The sequence below is a fragment of the Boleophthalmus pectinirostris genome, unplaced genomic scaffold (genome assembly GCF_026225935.1).
Source record: "Boleophthalmus pectinirostris isolate CB_2022bp ecotype Guang Dong unplaced genomic scaffold, ASM2622593v1 HiC_scaffold_8, whole genome shotgun sequence".
Lineage (NCBI taxonomy): Eukaryota > Metazoa > Chordata > Actinopteri > Gobiiformes > Gobiidae > Boleophthalmus > Boleophthalmus pectinirostris.
The window spans coordinates 2,285,094-2,307,435 of record NW_026571515.1 but is presented as its reverse complement, the minus strand read 5'-3'; the positions used below and the strand labels follow the sequence as shown (position 1 = coordinate 2,307,435).

Sequence of the window (22,342 nt, the reverse complement as noted above, 5' to 3'; positions counted from 1 at the left end):
AGGACCAGACCGAGACCAGGCCGGGACCAGAGCGGGACCAGACCGGGACCAGGCTGGGACCAGACCGGAGGCTCAGAGCCTACAGCAGGGCCGGAGCTCGAAGCTGAGGGTTGGTGTCAAAGCTCGGAGTCTGCTCTGATCCCACTCTGGTCCTGGTCTCAGGTCTGATCTCAGTCCTGGTCTGGTCCCGCTCTGGTCCCGGACCTGGATCAGTCCTGCTTCAGTCCGACATCACAGTCACTGAAGTCACGTAAACGGGAAACGGTCGTTATCTGTTTTTTTCCATTCTTCATATAAACACAAAATCAAAAACTGAAAAAAATGAATCATTATCTGTTTTTTCATTTTGGTTTTGGAGACAAATAATGAAGAAAACTGTTGTTTTTTCGTTTTCTTATTTTTGGTTTTATATTGAAAAACTAATGAACAAATGATACACAAATGTTTGCGGTTACGGGGCTGAATGGATGTGTTCAGTTACAGTTTTTTAATGCTCAGAAATCCACTGAAAAACATGTATTTGGCGCACGGTGGCTGAGTGGCAAGGACTCACGCCTCACAGCAAGAAGGTTCCGGGTTCGATCACTGGGCGCCTCACGTGCTGCCCACTGCTCCTGAAAGAACGACTGAAATCCCAAATCCCAAAATGGGCCTTCAACAAAACCAAGAGAACTTAAAAAACAGGACAACAGAGAATCAGAACCCAGGAGAAAAGGAGGAAACTGTTCCCTACATGACTGATGTTTCTGAAAAACTACAGAGGATTTTCAGACAACATGAGATCCCTGTATATTTCAAACCTACAAACACTTTCAGACAGAAACTGGATGAACCAACACAGACGAGAGAGCAACACAGGACCTCAGTCTTCTGTACATCTCCACTTAGAAGCCACAGGCTCGTCTGAGGACAGCGAGGTACAGATTTTAGCCCGAGAAAAGAATTGGTTTGAGAGGAGAGAGAAAAAAGACATTTTTGTTAAAAAAGAGAATGCTTCTCTAAACAGAAATGGACTCAGACACCATCTACCTCCTATTTACACGTCCATCCTCAAACTAAAAACACAAACCAACAATAGGTGTAGTCAGGTCAGAGGTGTGGAAGCTTCATGGACATGACAGCCCATAACTGAAACAAACACAAACTGTAAACAAGTGTGTGTGTTAGTTTCAGAGTAGTTTCAGTGTAGTTAGCTCCTCCCTGCAGACAGATATAAGGAAGTGTCCACCAGCGTCTGACCAGAACTGAAGAAGCAGCTTGGATGAGCCAAGAAACGTCTTCAACCAAAAAACTTTTGTCCAGTCGACAAACTGAATTTTCTCCTCATGAAATCCTCTTGATAAAATTCACCAAACATTCTCTTTGTTCCGGCTTTAAATCCTCGATCTCGGGAATCGTTGACAACACAGAATGTCTGTCTCTTCACTGATTGGCTGGTGCCTGAACTCGCACTTCCGGGGGTTTTGCGAACCGTCTGGTGCAGACGTGTCAAACTTGGCCCACGATATCATTATATTTGGCCCATGAGATCAAATCAAACATGTATTAGAGCTGCCGACCGCACACAGACTATAGAGACATGATTTATTTAAAATGTTATTATTATTTCATATTCTGCTTGTTCTGGATTCAGTGTTTGAGCTAAACTTTTATTAAACATTTATTTGAATAAGAAAAGGTTTAACATTACATCAAGAAGAGAAAACATGCTTTTGGTCCCGGTCAAACAGAAGGAAACAACAAGGCCAAAACTTCAAGTTAATTCATCTGATATAAAACATGTATTGAACAGATACATATGTACTCGAGTTTATCAAACTGTTGACCTTTTTTCTGTACCATTTTTGGTTCTAAAGTTCCATCCGTTTTAAACAGACCATGAATGAAACATGGAACAAAAATTATTTCCCAAATTTCAAAGACCTAAAAATCATGTAAATAAATGTTTGTATTTCATCATATCTTGTGTTATTCCATCTTTGAACTGTTGATGAAGGGACAGGATTTAAAAAAATTGAAGTATTTAAAATGATAAAAATGTTCTTCGAAGGACTGACATATTTTATAGAAATTGTTTCTTTCATTTTGAAGTAATATTAAAGTTTTCAGAAGAAAAAAGCGACAAATGATGTAAAATCCTGCACCTTCTACTTGTTTGTACAATTTTCCCTCCGTTACTTTTCCCTCCGTTACCATGAACTTTCTTAATAAAAAATCTCATGAGTCAAAAAGTCAGAGGATTTTCAACCTAATCTTGTACCATATGGTAGAAAACTATATGAAGCAAATATTCAAACCAGTTTGTTAAGGATATGTAAGTGAGAACCAAGAGTTATCACTGTTTGGATTTATTGACCAAAAAGTGCTGCATATTTCATTCCCTCCGTTACCGACATGAGTTTTTAAATTTTTTGTCTTGAACTTGAAAGAATCTCACAGGTTTAACTTGACCCTGTTGGAGTGTAACTCTTTCCTACATTCTGATACTTTACTTTATTTCAATAGTTCCTCTAGTTTCTGAATAAGAGACATTTGAATGTCAAAATCTGCCCCTGTTTTTCCTCGTTAACACTTGACCAACCCAGATGGAAGTACTTTGTTTGTCCCGTGATTTACTCCCAGTTTTTTTTATTTTGTCCCTCTGTGAGTTTGAGTTTGACCCACTCGGCTCGTGTCACTCGGGTCGTGTCACTCGGCTCGTGTCACTCGGGTCGTGTCACTCGGCTCGTGTCACTCGGCTCGTGTCACTCGAGTCGTGTCACTCGGGTCGTGTCACTCGGCTCATGTCACTCTGGTCGCGTCACTCGGATCGTGTCACTCGGGTCACGTCACTCAGGTCGTGTCACTCGGGTCGTGTCACTCAGGTCGTGTCGTGTCACTCGGCTCGTGTCGTGTCACTCGGTCGTGTCACTCGTGTCACTCGTCGTGTCGTGTCACTCGGGTCGGTCGTGTCACTCGGCTCGTGTCACTCGGGTCGTGTCACTCGGGTCGTGTCACTCGGGTCGTGTCACTCGGTCGTGTCGTGTCATCTCTCGTGTCACTCGGTCGTGTCACTCGCTCGTGTCACTCGGGTCGTGTCACTCGGGTCGTGTCACTCAGGTGTCGTGTCACTCGGGTCGTGTCACTCGGGTCGCGTCACTCGGGTCGTGTCACTCGGCGTGTCGTGTCACTCGTCGGTCACTCGGCGGTGGTCGGTCACTCGGGTCGTGTCCCTCCTCGGCGGCGGCGTGATCTTTCAGGACACGTTCAGAGGTTCGGTGAGTCAGACGCGTCGCACCCGAAGCCTCAGAGTCGAGTCACACTGAGCCGATGAAAACAGACCCCGACTCTCACACCGTTTAAACTCACCGACGGAGGAAGAAGAAGAAGAAGAAGAAGAGAGAGAGCGACGATACGATCAGAGAACGAAAGAGAGAGAGAGAGAGAGAGACGACGGAAGAACGAACACGAGACGAAGAGAAGAGAGAGAGAAGGAGGAGAGAGAGACAAGAGACTACGAAAAAAAACTAACATATGGAGAAAACGTGTGAGCGACGATACGATTAAAACGAGAGACGACGGAGAAATAAACACGAAAAGCAGAGAAGGTGTGAGAGAGAGAGAGAGAGAGAGAGAGAGAGGTGACAGACGAAGAGAGGGAGTGAGAGAGAGAGCAGGAGAGGAGGGAAGAAGAGAGGAGTGAGAGAAGAGACGGAGGGGGGAGAGAGAGGCAGGGAGAGAGGAGAAAGAGAAGAGACGACGAAAAAAAATTAACACAAGACTGGAGAAGATGAGTGAGAGAAAGAGAGAAGAGAAGAGAAGAGAAGGAGAGAGAGAGAGAGAGAGGGGTGAGGGAGAGAGAGAAAGAGTGAGAAAGTGAAGGTAAGGGATAAAAAAAGAGATAGACCAGACTGTGGGAGTGAGGGAGGGAAAGAAAGAGAGAAAGAGGGAGGGGTGAAGGTGAGAAAGAGGTTAGTGTGTGACAGAGAGAAATGGAGAGAGAGAGAGGGAGAGAGAGGGAGAAGGTGAGGGAGAGAGAAAGGTTTGTGCAGGATAGAGAGAGAGGGAATAGGGGAGGGAAAGAGAGAGAGAGAAGGGTGGAGAAGGAGTGAAAGTGAGTGAAAGAATGGGGAGAGAGAGGGAGAGAGATGGAGAGAGGGAGGGAGAAGGTGGGAAGGAGAAGGAGAGAGAGAGAGAAGTAAGAGAGAGGGCGAGGGGGTGAGAGGAGAAGGAGAGAAAAAGAGAGAGAGACAGAGAGAGAGGAATGAGAGAGAGGGAGGTAGAAGGTGGGAAAGAGAGAAAGAGAGAGGGGGGGGAGAGAAGGGGAGACAGAGAGAGAGAGAGAGAGAGGAATGAGAGAGAGGGAGGAGCAAGGTGAGAGGAGAAAGAGAGAAAGAGAGAGAGAGAGGTGAGGGTGAGAAAGAGGAGGGAGGAATGAGACAGAGAGAGAAAGAGAGGAATGAGAGAGAGAAAGAGAGGAATGAGAGAAAGAGGGAGAAGGTGAGGGGGGAGGGTGAAGGAGAGAAAGTGAGTGAAAGAAAGGAGAGAGAGAGACAAAGTGAAGGTGAGGGACAAAAAGCGAGAGATGAGTTTGTGTGTGTAAAAGAGAGGGAGAGAGGAGAGAGAAAGAGAGATAGAGAGGAAAGAATAGGATGGAGGGAGGGAGAAGGTGAGAGGAGAAGGAGAGACAGAGAGAGGGAGGAATGAGAGAGAGGGAGGTAGAAGGTGGGAAGGAGAAGGAGAAAGAGAGAGAGAAAGAGAGAGAGAGAGAGAAAGGAATAAGAGAGGGGGAGGGAGAAAGTGAGAGAAGGAGAGATGGAGAGAGAGGAATGAAAGAGAGGGAGGAGCAAGGTGAGAGGAGAAGGAGAGAAAGAGAGAGAGAGGGGGGGTGGAGAGGAAGGAATAGGATGGAGGGAGGGAGAAGGTGAGAGGAGAAGGAGAGAGAGAGAGAGAGAGAGAGAGAGAGAAGAGCGCTCCCTCCTTCCCTCCCTCCTCCCTCCTTCCTCGTTCCTCCCTCCTCCCTCGTTCCTCCCTCCCTCCTCCCTCGTTCCTCCTCCTTCCTTCCTCCTCCCTCGTTCCTCCTCCTTCCTTCCTCCTCCCTCGTTCCTCCCTCCTCCCTCGTTCCTCCTCCTCCCTCGTTCCTCCTCTCCTCGTTCCTCCCTCCTCCTTCCTTCCCTCCTCCCTCGTTCCTCCCTCCTCCCTCGTTCCTCCTCCTCCCTCGTTCCTCCTCCTCCTCCCTCCTCCTCCCTCCTCCCTCGTTCCTCCCTCCTCCCTCGTTCCTCCCTCCTCCCTCCTCCTCCTCCTCCTCCCTCCCCTCCTCCTCCTCCCTCCTCCCTCGTTCCTCCAGCAGAGCGCCCTCACTACATCAGGTCACATCCCAGTGAGAACAGAACTAAATATAACAGTCGACCGAGATAAACGCAGCTCCAGAACGACTCCGACGAGAGGAACGACAAAAACACACGGGAAAGAAAAAAAAAAAACGAAAAGAAAAAGAAAAAGAAAAAGACGAATTCTGGGCAAAAAAATAATAATCACGGTATTTTTCAGAGTAAAAGTCGCAAAAAATGTGAAACGAAGAAGAAAAAAACATGTTTAAGTTGCTTTTTTTTGCCGTTTATTTGTGAAAAAAGTTCTTATATATGTGTGTGGTGAGTACCTGAGCTCGTGTGTGTGTGTGTGTGTGTGTGTGTGTGTGAGTACCTGAGCTCGTGTGTGTGTGAGTGAGCTGAGCTCGTGTGTGTGTGAGTACCTGAGCTCGTGTGTGTGTGGTGAGTACCTGAGCTCGTGTGTGTGTGGTGAGTACCTGAGCTCGTGTGTGTGTGAGTACCTGAGCTCGTGTGTGTGTGATGAGTACCTGAGCTCGTGTGTGTGTGGTGAGTACCTGAGCTCGTGTGTGGTGAGTACCTGAGCTCGGTGGTGGTCCGCTCGTGTGTGTGAGTACCTGAGCTCGTGTGTGCGTGGTGAGTACCTGAGCTCGTGTGTGTGTGGTGAGTACCTGAGCTCGTGTGTGTGGAGTACCTGATGGTGTGAGTCACTGAGTGTGTGTGTGTGAGTACCTGAGCTCGTGTGTGGTCGTGTGGTGATGTCACGGTGTGTGTGGTGAGTACCTGAGCTCGGGTGGTCGCTGGTGTGATGAGTGAGTCATGTTGTGTGTGTGTGTGAGTACCTGAGCTCGGGGTGGTCGCTGTGATGGTCACGGTGTGTGTGGTGAGTACCTGAGCTCGTGGTGGTCGCTGGTGATGGTCACAGTGTGTGTGGTGAGTACCTGAGCTCGGGGTGGTCGCTGGTGATGGTCACGGTGTGTGTGGTGAGTACCTGAGCTCGGGGTGGTCGCTGGTGATGGTCACAGTGTGTGTGAGTGAGTACCTGAGCTCGTGGTGGTCGCTGGTGATGGTCACGGTGTGTGTGGTGAGTACCTGAGCTCGGGGTGGTCGCTGGTGATGGTCACGGTGTGCGCGGTGGTGAACGGGTTCCTCAGCACGTACTCGAGGTACTCCGCGGTGCCCAGGCTGCAGAAGAGCGGGTACTCCGTGGTGATGGCCCGGCTCAGCATGTGGGCGATGCCCTCGGCTTTGCTCTGCTCCACCCCAGGCTCGGGCGCAGCGAGGTACTCCTGCGGGTACAGACGTCAGCATCAACACGCAGCGAGGTACTCCTGCGGGTACAGACGTCAGCATCAACACGGGCACAATACAATCCTCCAGCGAGGTACTCCTGACCCCACGAAGCTGCTCAGTTTAAAGGCCTGTTCATACTTCAGAAGAACAGAAGAGTTTTGTTTTAGACCCAGAACTGAACACAATGACGTCATGTTGTTGGTTCTTGAGGTTTGTTCTCCATATTTCAGCTGAGAAAAACTTTCTTGGTCCTGGTCACATTTTTCTATATCGTTTTTCCACCTTCCAGGTTCTCGCTCAAAACCCTTTACAACAAGGAACCACTCACACATTCACACATTCACACATTCACACACCAATGTACACACACACTGGGGGTGAGGTGGGTTAAGTGTCACTCATGCTCACGTGACTCGGCTCGCGTCACTCGGGTCGCGTCACTCGGCTCGCGTCACTCGGGTCGCGTCACTCGGTTGCGTCACTCGGGTCGCGTCACTCGGGTCGCGGCACTCGGGTCGCGGCACTCGGCTCACGTCACTCGGGTCGCGTCACTCGGGTCGCGACACTCGGGTCGCGTCACTTGGGACGCGTCACTCGGGTCGCGTCACTGGGTCGCGTCACTCGGTTGCGTCACTCGGGTCGCGTCACTCGGTTGCGTCACTCGGCTCACGTCACTCGGGACGCGTCACTCGGGTCGCGTCACTCGGGTCGCGTCACTCGGGTCATGGGTCGCGTCACTTGGGTCATGGGTCACGTCACTCGGCTCGCGTCACTCAGGTCATGGGTCGCGTCACTCGGCTCACGTGACTCAGCTCGCGTCACTCGGCTCGAGTCACTCGGCTCGCGTCACTCGGCTCACGGGTCGCGTCACTCGGGTCATGGGTCGCGTCACTCGGCTCGCGTCACTCGGCTCACGTCACTCGGGTCGCGTCACTCGGCTCATGTCACTCGGCTCGCGTCACTCGGGTCGCGACACTCGGGTCATGGATCGCGTCACTCGGGTCATGGGTCACGTCACTCGGCTCGCGTCACTCAGTTGCGTCACTCGGGTCGTGTCACTCAGGTCATGGTCGCGTCACTCGGGTCGCGTAACTCGGCTCGCGTCATCGGCTCGCGTCATCGGCTCGCGTCACTCGGCTCGCGTCACTCGCGCTCGGCTCGCGTCACTCGGCTTGCGTCACTCGGGTCGTGTCACTCAGGTCATGGGTCGCGTCACTAGCTCACGTGACTCGGCTCGCGTCACTCGCGTCACTCGGCTCGCGTCACTCGGCTCGCGTCACTCGGGTCGTGTCACTCAGGTCATGGGTCGCGTCACTCGGGTCGCGTCACTCGGGTCGTGTCACTCAGGTCATGGGTCGCGTCACTCGGCTCGCGTCACTCGGCTCGCGTCACTCGGGTCGCGTCACTCGGGTCGCGTCACTCGGGTCGCGTCACTCGGGTCACTGGATCGCGTCACTCGGGTCATGGGTCACGTCACTCGGCTCGCGTCACTCAGTTGCGTCACTCGGGTCGTGTCACTCAGGTCATGGGTCGCGTCACTCGGCTCACGTCACTCGGGTCGCGCCACTCGGGTCGCGTCACTCGGGTCGCGTCACTCGGGTCGCGTCACTCGGGTCATGGGTCGCGTCACTCGGGTCATGGGTCATCACTCGGTCGCGTCACTCAGTTGCGTCACTCGGGTCGAGTCACTCGGATCGCGTCACTCGGGTCATGGGTCGCGTCACTCGGCTCGCGTCACTCGGGTCGCGTCACTTGGGTCGCGTCACTCGGGTCGCGTCACTCGGGTCGCGTCACTCGGGTCATGGATCGCATCACTCAGCTCGCGTCACTCAGCTCGAGTCACTCGGCTCGCGTCACTCGGCTCGCGTCACTCGGGTCATGGGTCGCGTCACTCGGGTCGCGTCACTCGGCTCGAGTCACTCGGGTCGCGTCGGGGGCGGGGCAGTTCGGCAGCAGAACATCTCTTGACGTATGAAACGTCGTTGCCCAAACAAACTTTGTTCTTGTTCTTTTCACCTCAAAAAGAAAGTTCTTGCTTTCTTCTGAAGTATGAACAGACCTGGAGGATCTTTGGGGACCGTCCAGAGACACTGGGGAGTCTGGGAAAAAGTGTCCCCAGAACACACAGTTTCATCTCGATACACACAGCTGAGCTTCTTCTACCTCACAGGGACTGTTTTACACGATTTCATGTTTTTTCTGTTTCATAAAGACGTCATAAAACAGAAGTGATGATAAAAGACTTTACGGAGCTTTTAACCTCCCCACATTAAAATTCACACACACGATAATAATAATTTCTAAAAAGCTTCTCTCTACACTTTTCATTCTTCACTCCACACACGGTGCTGGTGAACTGTTGCTGAAGTCACATTTGCCTCGGGGCAGACTGACAAAGGTGAGGCTGACAATCTGCACCTCTGACCCCCGCCGAGCGCCCGACTTTCAAACCAGGCAGGGAGGGTGAAGTGTTGCCTCAGGGCACAACAACAGAACCTGGTCCAGCGGGACGTCAGAGGAGGTGACTCAGGTTTCTACTTAAAAAAACTCTCGTCTCACTTTAAATATCGACAAAACTGTTTCTATGTTTTTTTTACAAATTGTGACAAACCTCAAAACTATCCTGAAGTTCTGATAAAAGAGCAGGAGATTAATCAAGTCGAAATATCTTGGAGTTATTCTGGAACCAAATTGTTATGTTTTTAAAAGCAAATTAAAAAGTTAAACACTATAAAATTAAGAAACTCCCTGAGGACTGAAGCCTCAGGTCAGGTCTAAATGCAGTGATAATTCCTTTTATAATTTTTTTTTTTACTGCAGAACAAGTTGGTCACGGGCTTGTAAATCAGCCCCGAGGCCTCGAGAATCATTTTATAAAAGCCTCTCAAGACCCATGACAAGAAAAGTCGGCTGTTCCACCACTGTCATATTCTGGTGAAGCAGGATTCTAAGTTTTGAAAACCTGATAATGACTGCAAATGTTTGTCTGCTGTTTAAAGATCATTTATGATTCTGCAGGATCCACAAAAGAGCGCAGGATCCACAAACAGGATCCACAAACGCAGGATCCACAAACGTAAGATCCACAAACGCAGGATCCACAAACGCAGGATCCACAAACGTAGGATCCACAAACGCAGGATCCACATTGAGCATTAAAATGTTTGTGTTTCATATGAACTTTGAAGAGGTTTGAAGAAGTGATTTAACAAAAACTTTTAGTATCACAACCACGATTTAGCCTTTATTTTTATTGAACCGTATCAAATTAAATTGAAATATATTGATCAAAAAGCTCAGTGTATCGAGATTGTATCATGGCCTATGTATCGAGGTATCGGGAACTTCCTAATGATCCCCAGTCCTGGTCCACATACGGTAAAATATGAAAATAAGTAAAACAGAAGTATTATATTTGTCCATGCGTAGCTTCCAGTAAATAAGTTCATTAGAATAGTAACAGAATGGGAGGTGTAAACAGTCATACTGGGAGCCTGACGCTGGTGGAGCGTGTCTGGACAAATTGTCTCCAAATTGAATTGCAAAGTAAGAGTGTTGTTGGTGGTTGAGCTGCAGACTCCCGGCGGGCCGAGCTGAGAGGGAGGGAGGTGTGAAGAAGCACGGAAAGGCCACAGCTCAGAGGAAGGATGTGTAAAGAAAATCTGACGCCAAAACCGTTTAAGCAGAGAGAGGAACAATTAACACTACAGCAAAACGGTAACACGTGTCAGACCAGGGCCACACTCTGGAGACTCGCAGCCCGGCACAGAGCGCACGTCCTGGGCTCGCAGCGCCGCAGACACGCGCTCTGTGGAGGAAACTGGAAGAGTGTTTTACTTTTATTTTTTGGATGATATAAAGTGCAGTGTTTCATATTGTAGAACAGAGGTGTTCACACTTTTTCATCATGTGAGTGTGGGCTTCTACCCTGTGTTTTTAAAGTTTCATTCATGTTAATACGCCCTGTAATTTGCCCTGTTACATGCTGTGTATGTTTTTGGACTTTGGAGTGTCAATGGTGAATGTATATGGGACAGATAAGGGGTGTGTCTCCAACCTTTAGCATCTGCCAGTCTGTTATGGGACACGTGTTGGGACAAAAGTGCTGTGTATTTTTCCATAAAGATGTTAACTCAACAGTTATGCTGGTATAAAAGGCACCCAGTGTTTCTGTGCATGAGTGGGGAAACGCCGACCGCGTTGTCGAGGGACGACCGACGCACAGAGAGACGCTGCGTAGGCAAAATCATGCTGAATCAACTTGAATCTTGAGACCTGAATCTGCCTGACTCAAATAAAGAGACATGTGAGACCTGTTCTAACTCTCCAAGCCTCTTTCTTAACATCCTCTGTTCAGGCTGCCTCCAGGAGAAGCTGACATGAGCTACTTACAAAATGACCAAGTCAAAATGATCGACCTAATACAAAGTCAAACAAACTGCACTGAAACACTCTGTGCCCCTTTTTTGGACCCTCCCCCACAGTTTGAGAACCTCTTCTTTAAGAGAACTTCCTCTGGCACTTTACACAAAACTGTGAAAAAAGTGAAGGAAGATTTTTAAACCTGTTTTTTAAAGTTCCAAACTGGAGTTTCATTCTTTTTTCTGGTTTTGCAGTGATATTTACCAGCCTCTGCACGTTTACCAAACCAAACGCACATCGTGACAAACACAGATGCATTTGTCACTTTTGTTAGACAAACTTCAGCCAAATGTGGCAGTAGGTCTGTTCTGTAGATCCGCTCTATGCTGTAGACCTGCTTTGTGCCAACACTGGAACACAAATTTAGACTGGTTTTTGCTTCACGTTTGGTCTTGCTCTTCTAATCAGCCGCACTGTGGGAGGGGCTTGTGTTGGCTGTACGCAGGAAGGAGCGAGAGCGTGAAAAGGCGAGGGGCGGCGTGCTGACGTGAGGCAGGTGGACAGGTAGGATGTTTAGGAAGTTGAACCTGCCCTGTGATGCACGCTGGTACACGAGGGCACACGCTGTCGCAGACGAGCCGTGCATAGGGAGCGTGTGTGTTTGTGATGCGCCGTAGAGTCTCCGCGGGTTTCAAATGAGCGCACAGGCTGCACTGAGACGCCCCACACGCTCCTGCACCCGCTACAAGTTTATTACCAACAGCAGCGGCCGGAATGAAATATGATCACACTTGTTGAGTGTCAGACCTCGAGTGAGAGACAAGACCGAGTCAAAGGGCTCATGTGACGCTGTTTTCTGATCTGTTCTGATGTCGTTTCCTCATCGCAAACAGACCTGGAGCTGTGTTTTGTTTCATTCACATGTTTAACACACAAACCCTGCACATGTAATACAGTGCAATGTCTTGACTCAGTTGTGTCGTCTTAAAGGGATAATTCGGGTTTTTTGACATGAATCTGTATGTAGCATCCCCATGAGCAGTGTCGTGCATCCACACTGACTTACCCGTGAAAGCTTCTGGTGAACCGAGATACCGGCCACTTTCGGTGCTGACGAAAGTCGTCCGGCAAGGTGGCTGGGGACTGTAAAATAAAGTGTTTTTCTTCTCAAAATGACATGTGTTCAAAAGAGTGATACATTTGCATCACAAAACCATGTCGTCCTCCAAAAAGTCAGACCTCATAATCGCTTGGCACTATTTTCTCTCAGTTCGTATCACTGCGCGCTGCCGCCAGGTGACAGCCGCGCCTGGTTCACAGCCTGGAGAATCAAGAGTTCGCACCATTTTTTAGATATATTCTTATGGATCTTATACAAGCTTATATACTTATGGCTCTAGCTCTCACATTATCTCTCTCACGTCGCGGTGGTCTGCACATGTAAACACTGCCAAACAACTGAACAAAGTGATGGATTCGTGCGCGGCTGTCACCTGGCGGCAGCGCAGTGATACGAACGGAGAGAAAATAGTGCCAAGCGATTATGAGGTCTGACTTTTTGGAGGACGATGGTTTTGTGATGCAAACATATCACTCTTTTGAACACATGTCGTTTTGAGAAGAAAAACACTTTATTTTACAGTCCCCAGACAACTTGCCGGACGACTTTCGTCAGCACCGAAAGTGGCCAGTATCTCGGTTGACCAGACGCTTTCGCAGGTAAGTCAGTGTGGATGCACGACACTGCTCATGGGGATGACACACAGACTCATGTCAAAAACAAACCCGAACTATCCCTTTAAGACGACACAACTGAGTCAAGACATTGCACTGTATTACATGTGCAGGGTTTGTGTGTTAAACATGTGAATGAAACAAAACAGCTCCAGGTCTGTTGTGCGACGAGGAAACGACATCAGAACAGATCAGAAAACAGCGTCACACGAGCCCTTTGACTCCACACTCCGTCGCTTCGTTCGCTTCGTTCGCTTCGTTCGCTTCGTTCGCTTCACCACAATCACAAAACTCCCGGTGTGTGTGTTGTTGTTTTTTTTGCCGATCGGGTTAACGTCGAGTTAAACCGGCTCCGGGCCCTCGGGGGGAGGGGAGCGGTGATCTCACTGTTGCCGTGGTAACCTGCCGCTCGGAAACAGGTAAAAGCTCCGAAGACGTCTCCCTCCGGCTGCGGCGACGATGACGAGGAGCTGACGAGGTCCCGGGCCTCATCTCCATGGAGACGTGTGTAGGCCGAGCTGCTTTTGGCTCCGACCCACGACGAAGAGGAGAAGATACGGAACCGGAGACGACAACTCCGCCGCTGCAGCACTCAGGCTTTAAGTTTGGCACTGTGGAACTTTTCTGGAGTCCTGTTTGTTTCCGTGGAGACCTTACAAAACAACCTTACAAAAATAAAAGAGTGCTTCAATATGAATAAACTTTCAGTGAATTTGGGGAAAAAAACTAATAAATTATTGTTGGAAATAGAAAAATCAAGAATCAAATTAATATTTAAGAGTATTTGTTGATAAATTCTTGGGCATTTATAGGTGAAAAACAAATAAATATAATTCAGACAAAGCTAAAATTGTTGCTATAATGAAAAAAATGAAAATACTAATATAAATCTTTTCCTTCCTTTTCCTTCCAGACTTAAACTACCACAGTGGAAATACTTATAAATCAAATATTAATGCAGTTCTTCTACTCCAAAAGAAGGTTATCAGGATTATTAATCGTGCGAATCTCTGAGCACCAACAAATTCTCTTTTTGTTAAACTAAAAGTGCCAGAGTTTTTTGATTTTGTTGACCTGAGTTCAGCCGCAGAGATGCACAAGGTCGAGAATCGTCTGCTCCATCAATTTTGAGTTAAATAGTTCAAAGACGCTTTTAAAATATCAAGCAAAGGAGTAAAAATGTAAATACCAAATTTAAAAAATCAAACAAACAAACAAAAAACATTTAAAATAGATAAAAATGCAATACAATTATTTGTGTAATCATGTAAAATATTTTTGCCTTTGCCTCTTTTATTTTTGTTCCACATCTTTTCAGTTTTGTTTGATGCCGTTTTTATCTTTGATTATGATTCCAACCTTCTCGTTTGTGCTCTTGGACGTGGGTTCATTTCTCATTGGCTCATTCATGTTTGACGGACAGCTGAGTTTGGAGCTCCTGAAGCTGAACGTTTCCTGTTGAAGTTTTGGCGACTGAAAGAGACAAGTTTGTCCAGTACGCTGTTTCAGAAGAAGCGTCCACGAGAGAGCGCTGAATATTAGAAAAGCTCTGATCACCAAAACTTCAGCAGGAAACGTCCACAACAGCTTCAGGAGCTCCAGGCTCAGCTGAAAGGTCAAATCAGAAGGAGAAATAGAACCATCTGATTCATCAACTCCTTCCTGTGTCAAAATATTCGAGCAGAGAGAGTCAGTATAATCTTACAGAACGGGCACTTAAAAAAAAAAATGAAGAAAAAAAACTTAAAAAAAGTGAACTGTATGTCTGTTTGATGGGTGAATGTATGGAACAATCTGAGTGATGATTTTAAAAAAGTCTAAAAGAAAAGCCTTAAAAAAAGGACAGAATAAAGTGTTATTTTGACAAGATTTAGAGCTCATAAGATTAAATTTGTTTGTTTTAATTTATATTTTTCAGTCTTAAGGAGATTGTAATCAAATTTCGTTATTAACAGGAGTAGAAGTCACACAAAACTGGAGGGTTAAAATTTCAGGGTTGTTTTTAATACTAAAAAGTGTTATTTAACTCTAACGAAAGTTAAATGAGGGTTGGAGTTGGGGGTTATTTGCCAGAGTTTATATAGTAGATGTTTAAATTCAACTAAACCAGGTTAGTAGGACTAAATTTAAACCAGGTAAAACAGGACTAAATCCTAAAACCACTTCAAACTTTAACCCTCCAGAGAAAACCAGGTTCTGAAACCAGGTTTTGTTCAGGATTTAACCATCTTAATTTAAACTCAAATAAAAGTGTAAAAGGATAAAAACTAAACCTCTGTGTTTGTTGATTTGAGTTAAAATCAGGACTAACTCTACAAAGGTTAATCTAGGATTTACTCTGACTAAAACAGGTTCAGGACTTTAAAACTCTGGATTTGGTTAAACAGGAACTTTTGGTCCAGGTTGTTACTTCATGAACGGATTTTGACCACAAATGAAACTCTAACTCTACCCGACCAGAGTGACTCAGATAAACACTGAGAAAATGTTAAAATGTGTGTGTGTGTGTGTGTGTAATGTGTTAAACACGTTCACTGTGTAAACATGTATGAATGAAACAAAACAAAACACGACAGCCTCTGTTTGTGTCGAGGAAACGACATTAGAACACAGAAAACAGTGTAGTCTGGACTCTTTAACGTGAGCGGTTCACGCGGTTTAGACGTGACCTGGACGTGACCCGGACGTGACCTGGAGCTCACCGTGACCTGAGGCGTGTGCGTGTGCTCGGTGCCCTCTCTGCGGTGCACGGCGGCCATGCAGCTCAGCTTCCGGCGGCCCTCCTCGCTCTGCTGGGGTCTGAGGAGGTTCGCTCTGATTGGACGATCGACCTGGAGCCTCTGAGCCTGAGCGCTGTTCCTGTCTGTGGACGGAAAACACACACATTAAACACACATCAACACACACAATCACACACATCAACACACACAATCACACATAAAAACACACAAAGACACACAAAGAGAGTCAGGAGTGTGTTTACTCTCTCTGTGTGTTCTGTGTTTGTGCAGGGAGAAGAGGCTGAAGCGGGATTTTTAATCATTTACAACTTACAACATTTACAACTTTCTGGCCATGTTTATATGATGACAGTTTGAACAGAAAACGCAAAAGTGGGGTCGCGTCTTCACTTTTTTATTTCGCGTTTAGTCGAGTGTTTTCAGGAGTAAATCTGCTGCAGACGGTGACGCAAAAGTGTGTGGAATTGGATTGTGTGTGTTTGTACTTAAAGCAACAAGAGCGTCTTTGGACACACAGAAGTTTTCACACATTTTCTTCAGCTCCTCCTTCCACAAAGTCGTCCCACCATCCACCGGTTCTCCAGGTCTCGTCCAGATCCGTCTGACTCGACTGTGACGACCTGGTGCGTCCAGAGTCTGACAGAGGTGATTGCAGATCCTTCTCTGTTCACTAAAAGTGTCTCTGCAGGTTCTTAGGTTTGGTTACTTTGCTTTATTTGTAATCGTAGGTAAATTTGCAGATTTGAGAGGCAGGTCCCCACATTTCACATTTCACTCACTCACATTGATCCAGATTCTCGACATTTGCTGTTTTGCCTCCTGTAAGTTTATTATGAAAGTCCGACGTATGGAAATGATCCGGCATGTTTGTTTCTGTGACCTGAGCACATGTGACCAGAGTTTTGCGTCTTGGGCAGTGTAGACGGAAACACTACGGTGGAGTGTATTCAACTTTTCCACTCTTGAGGGTGGTTTCAGATTTTTGCATTTTTAAGCCCCAAAAACGCTGTCACCATCTAAACGAAAGACACTTACGATAAAATATTTTGTCGTTTTTACCCGTAAGCGTTTTCCCGACCCTTCAACAGAAGGAACTTGTTCACTTCCACTGATTCTACAATTAAAATTTTAAATCGATTTCATGACATAGATACTGTTTTATCATAACGTTAAATTAGGGTGGCCAAGTTTTTCAAAATAAAACACTGGGACATCTCTGGTTTGTGGTGGTTGGTAATAATAAAATAATGAAATGAGGAAAATTGTTCTGCACTGGGCACTAAAATGAGTCAGTATAGTCAAATTTTCTTTGTGTTTATTATAAAAACATTGCTGTAAATGTGCCAAAATAACAGTAAAATACTAATAAATGTAAAAAATTACAAAGACGGCCTTTCCTTGAACTTTGAAAGGTCTCAGTCTTGTCTCGGTCTCGGGACCTCGTGGTCTTGGACTGGTCTTGGTCTAAGTTGGTTTAATCTTAGTTCAGACCTGGTTTAGATCAAATTGGTCAAAATTAGAGACACCAGGGACATTTCTTGGATAAAACTGGGACAAATCAGTGGTTTTGGATAAATCTGTTGGGACAGAGACACAGGATCAAAACTGGGAACGTTAGAGATGTTTACAGATCTACACTAACATCTACATCCTGAAACTGATTTTGAGCTTGAGTCCTGCTCTCACACGACGCAGGGAGGAGGAGGAGGAGGAGGGTTTGATTGACAGCTGCTCCTGCTCCTCCTGTTCTCTTTCAGCTTTGGCCTGTGGCTGTCCCACTTTCCTCTGCTCTCTGTAAAGCGACGCCCACGGCACTCTCCCTCCTCCACCCGCACCCGCTCCTCCTGCACCCACATCCACACCGACACCAGCACCCGCTCCTGCTCCTGCACCTGCACCTGCACCTGCACATACATCAGCCTGCAGGGAGCGCCTGACAGCCTTCACTTACACAGATAAAGTCAGAGAGAGGAGTTCATCTGGAGCGAGCCGTGTGCGGTTTCAGATTAAAGACGGAATATTTTACTTCTATGGAATATTAATCACTAAAACATCACATATTTAGTTTATGATGTTTCCTTTTATTGTTTTGGAAATGCTAAATTAAAGGTTGTATGGAGGATTTTTTTTTGTTTCAAAATGTCAGTGAAAGGTTAAAATACCATTACAGAGACGCAGCAGCTTTGTAATTATGACGACCAAAAAAAAAAGAACGAAAATCTATCAACTGTGGACGTGTTGAGGCCAGATAAACGTCAGCCAATAGAAAACGAGGCTCCCTCATTTTCTATTGGCTGTTGGGTTGTCAATCAAACTCCCTAGTGTAACTGACTCATCGGAGCGCGGGGATTACGTGGTTTACGCAGCGGTTCTTAGAGGCTTTTTTCGAACTGTCGCTTCCTCGCATTTCGCACAAAGTTTGTCGCGACGGCGGACGAGAATCCACGACCGGTTCGCCGCAAAAGAAAGTCGGTTTTTGAGGTCGCTGAAAGAAGAAGAGAAGAGGAAAAGGAGCAAAGCCAAACTGAGGTGATTCTTGGAGATCTCGTCCAGCGATGGCGCGACCGAAGCAGACGAAGGGTCTAAAAACTGACGTGTCGGTCGCTGAATTACTTCTAGACAGGAAACTTCAACAGTGATTCTGAACGCGCACAAGGACTGTCGCTGTATTTCTCTTCCCTTAAAAAAATCCTCTATACAACCTTTAAGACTCCCACCACCAACAAGAGCTGAGAGAACGTGGGACAGCTGGAGACCACACCCAAAAAAAGAACCACTGCACGAAAATAAGAACACAAATATCAAAGAGAAGATTGAAAACACTATTAGATCAAATATCCCAGTGGACACTCTTTTATTTTTATTTGACTTGTGTCCTAGAAACTCACTCACTCAGGACAAACAGCACATGTCTCATATTCTGTCATTGACAAGGAAAATGATCTACGTTCAGACTGCAGGTCTTAACGCTCAGTTTGGATTCTTTTTGGGAAATCCGATTTTTTTTGCGAGGTCGTTCACTTTTGTGACTGATCCAGGTCGTGGACTCTGAGCCTCCGGTCTGGTCCCGGTCTGGTCTCGGTCCCGCTCAGGTCCCTGTCTGGTCTCAGTCACGGTCTGGTCCCAGTCTCAGATCTGATCTCAGTCTCGGTCTGGTCTTGGTCTGGTCTCGGTCTGGTCTCAGTCTGGTCTCGGTCTGGTCTTGGTCGGGTCCCGGTCTGATCTCAGTCCCGGTCTGGTCCCGGTCTGGTCTCGGTCTGGTCTCGGTCTGGTCTTGGTCGGGTCCCGGTCTGATCTCAGTCCCGGTCTGGTCTCGGTCTGGTCTCGGTCTTGGTCTCGGTCTGGTCCCGGTCCCTGGTCCCGGTCTGGTCTCCGGTCTGGTCTCGGTCTGGTCTGGTCTCGGTCTGGTCTCGGTCTGGTCTGGTCCCGGTCTCTGGTCTCGGTCTGGTCGGTCCGGTCTTGGTCGGTCTGGTCTCGGTCTGGTCCCGGTCTGGTCCCGGTCTGGTCCTGGTCGGTCTGGTCCCGGTCTGGTCTCGGTCTGGTCCCGGTCTGGTCTCGGTCTGGTCTCGGTCTGGTCTCGGTCTCAGTCCCGCTCTGGTCCTGGTCTGGTAGTCTAGTCTGGTCCCGGTCTAGTCCTAGTCTGGTCTCAGTCTCAGTCTGGTCCCGGTCTGGTCTCAGTCTTGGTCTGGTCCTGGTCTGGTCCCAGTCTCGGTCTGGTCTCGGTCTCAGATCTGATCTCAGTCTCGGTCTGGTCCCGGTCTGGTCCCGGTCTGGTCTCGGTCTGGTCTCGGTCTGGTCTCGGTCTGGTCTCAGTCCCGCTCTGGTCCTGGTCTGGTAGTCTAGTCTGGTCCCGGTCTGGTCCCAGTCTGGTCTCAGTCTCGGTCTGGTCCCGGTCTCAGATCTGATCTCAGTCTCGGTCTGGTCCCGGTCTGGATCCCGGTCTGGTCTCAGTCTCGATCTCAGTCCCGGTCTGGTCCCGGACCTGGATCAGTCCTGGTTCAATCCGTATGCGGCGCTAAAGTCGCAGTCACATCAACGGGAAACGGTCGTTCTCCATTTTTTCCATTTTTCATTTAAACACAAAATCAAAAACTGAAAAAACAAATCATTATCTGTTCTTTCATTTTGGTTTTGGAGACAAATAATGAAGAAAACTGTTGTTCTTTTTCATTTTCTTATTTTTGGTTTTATATTGAAAAACGAATAAACAAATGACACACGGATTGTGGGCGGAGCCTCGTACAGAACCTCACCTTAGGCGTTTGAATCGGTACCGGGGCAGATTAAGACTGAGGAAAACTTGTGTCGTGTATCTACAGGTTCACACTGAAGCGGCTCGTGATGCTGTAAAGTGTTTCCTCCGAGCTCCGAGCGGCGAGATCGATTCGCGGCTTCGTCAATTCGTTCAATGTCCTCCTCCTTCCTCCCTCATTTCACGCTTTACTGTCCCGTCTAATAAAGCCCACAGGACAAAACGACGTGAAGAAGAAACAGACGATTGGAATACACCTTTAAATGCGCCGTCTCAATGATGAGGGCGAAGAAAATAGAAAATACAAGTCACCTTTACACTAACGCTTCTCTAAATCCACTTTAACCACGTCGGAAGCGGAATTTGAACCTGCAACCTTCAGATCAGGGGGTGAGGTTCTACCTGCTCAGCTCTGACCTGCTCTGATGTTTTTGTTTTTAAAGGATCATGCTCACAAAAAAAAAAAAAAAAAAAAAAAACCTGGGACGTCCTTGGTTTGCGGCGGTCGGTGATAATAAAATTGTTAAACGAGCGTAATTAAGGAAAATTGTTCCGCGCTCGGCTCTAATGTGAGTCAGTATAGTCACATTTTCTTTGTGTTTTGGTCGTTTTGAAGCAGCGTTTCTGTATTTTACTGAAACAAATGACAGTTTTTGCTTCTCTTTAACTCGCATCAAGAATCTCGGACTTCCGGTCATCGTGCAATTCACACTGGGAAGGATTTTCCAAAAAAGTGAGCATCAAACCTCCATGTTTGTTTTCCCAGTGGGACGTGTCTATTGACAAAGTGGATCTTTTCAAGTCTTTTGAACCATGTCACTTTTGTTTCTGGTTCTGATATTGTCATATTTTAGTTTTGGATTCGGACGTCGTAATTGTTGTGGTTGTTGGATCCAAACAGCGGAAAACGACTCGAGAAATGTGTTTGTGAACTTCATAAATGCAAAAGTGAATCAGATGTGTGTGACTCAAACCTCCGTTCAAACTGTTTCTCTTCCCAACGGAATTGAAAAATAGTGAAAGGTGAAGGTGATGGGCAGGATTGATCCACAGGAAGAACCAAAAAGGAAACATTTGTCTGACTAAGAAATCATCCTGAGTTTACAGAGAACATTTTGTATGTGGAGCGACGACAAAACAAAATCCCGATCCGTCGTTCAACCTCAGTTATGAATTTAAAAAGTCGACGCCAAAGTGAAAGTCTCCAACTGTTCACCAAGAAACACCTTCCACTGCAAAGACCAAGACGTGATGTTTCTGTAAAACCACAAGAACAAGAAAGTGCAGCTCAGTCTGTTTGTCTTCTGCTCCTCTACATTAACAAACAGGATTTTGTTTTCACATACAAAATGTTCTCTGTAAACTCGGGATGATTTCTTTGTGAAGACAAATTATGCTTTATTAAGCATTTACTAAGTGTGAATCATTATTAATTAAGTCTTTATTCATGCTTTATTAAGGCTAAATAAGGTGTAGTTATTATAAAGTGTTACCCATTACACTTATTTAAATTATATTCATATTATATATATTATATATAATATAATTATGATTATAGTATCATTATATAATATAATTACTCATTTTATCAGTAGGAAATATAATTAGTGAATTTAAACAGTTTTTGTAATTGAAAAAGAATTGAAAAAGGTCTGTGGAGCCAAGAAAAAAAAAAAAAAAAGTAAGTGTTTCCATGGATATGAACACAAACTAAGTTATTTATGAGGTGAAAAACAATATTGATGATAACTGGTGTTTTTAAGTATTTTCAGGCTGAGTTAAATCACGTTTCTATCATTAGTGTTAAATCGCTGCGTAAAAACGAGGCAGAGACGTTGAAGTGTGACTGCGGCGTGAACACGAGCAGGTTCCCTTGAATAATTGATCCCGCGGCCCCGTGTTCAGCGCGAACTCATGTAAACAAACAGCAGCGTGTGGGGCCCGAGGCGTCTGCTCCTGACCGCACCTGCACAGAGGCCCGCGCCTGTCGACAGGAGCGGCTACAAAGCGCACATCAAAGCGCCTGTCGCGGCGAGCAGACGCGCCGCGCATGACAATGTGCCCGTGCTCATTAGCATACGTATGCTCGCCACCGCCGCCGCCATGTTGGAGCTGTTTATGTTTATGTGATGTTCTGACGGATTCAGCTTCAGCTTCAGCTTCAGTTCGCACACTGAACACAGGTTTAACTCTTTACCCCTTGGACGCCTACATGGAACAACCCGTACAAATATGACTAGGGCAACTCATAGAGCATAACTGCATAAAATAAAACAGATTATAATAAGAAAATGGAATATAATAATATAATAAAACTCTTCCTCGTCAGTGTGTGTTCAGTATTTGTCATCTTGGTCACTTTCTCGTGCTCAGAGCTCCACATAAGAGTTTGTTTCTGTAGTGATTCTGTCGTTCATTGCATCTCGGAAAAAAAGACTGAAATATTTCAAAGGACTCGTCTGAGCAACATCCAGATTTCGGGGCAGTTTTGGTTCATGATCGAGTATAAAGTCCTGGATAGTTTGTTGGGATCACGCAGGACTCCACACAGACTCGTCAGCGGCATTCTCCCCTTCGTAAGTTTCACTCTCTGAAAGTCCGTCGCTCTTGCTGTTTTCCACTTTATAATCGACTTCATCATCACTTTGAAATCA

At 46.8% G+C, this 22,342-nt stretch overlaps 1 protein-coding gene across 1 annotated transcript in view; it reads right to left on the bottom strand.

Moving 5' to 3' along the window:
- The window catches only part of nphp4 (nephronophthisis 4), a 217,768-nt gene that overhangs the window by 66,291 nt on the left and 129,135 nt on the right, over positions 1–22,342 (bottom strand). The window contains exons 11-12 of the mRNA XM_055165588.1: positions 15,398–15,558; positions 6,399–6,595 (exon numbers count right to left, since the gene is read on the bottom strand). Of these exons, the coding sequence (XP_055021563.1) occupies positions 6,399–6,595; positions 15,398–15,558 (358 nt within the window). The remainder of the gene's footprint in view (positions 1–6,398; positions 6,596–15,397; positions 15,559–22,342) is intronic.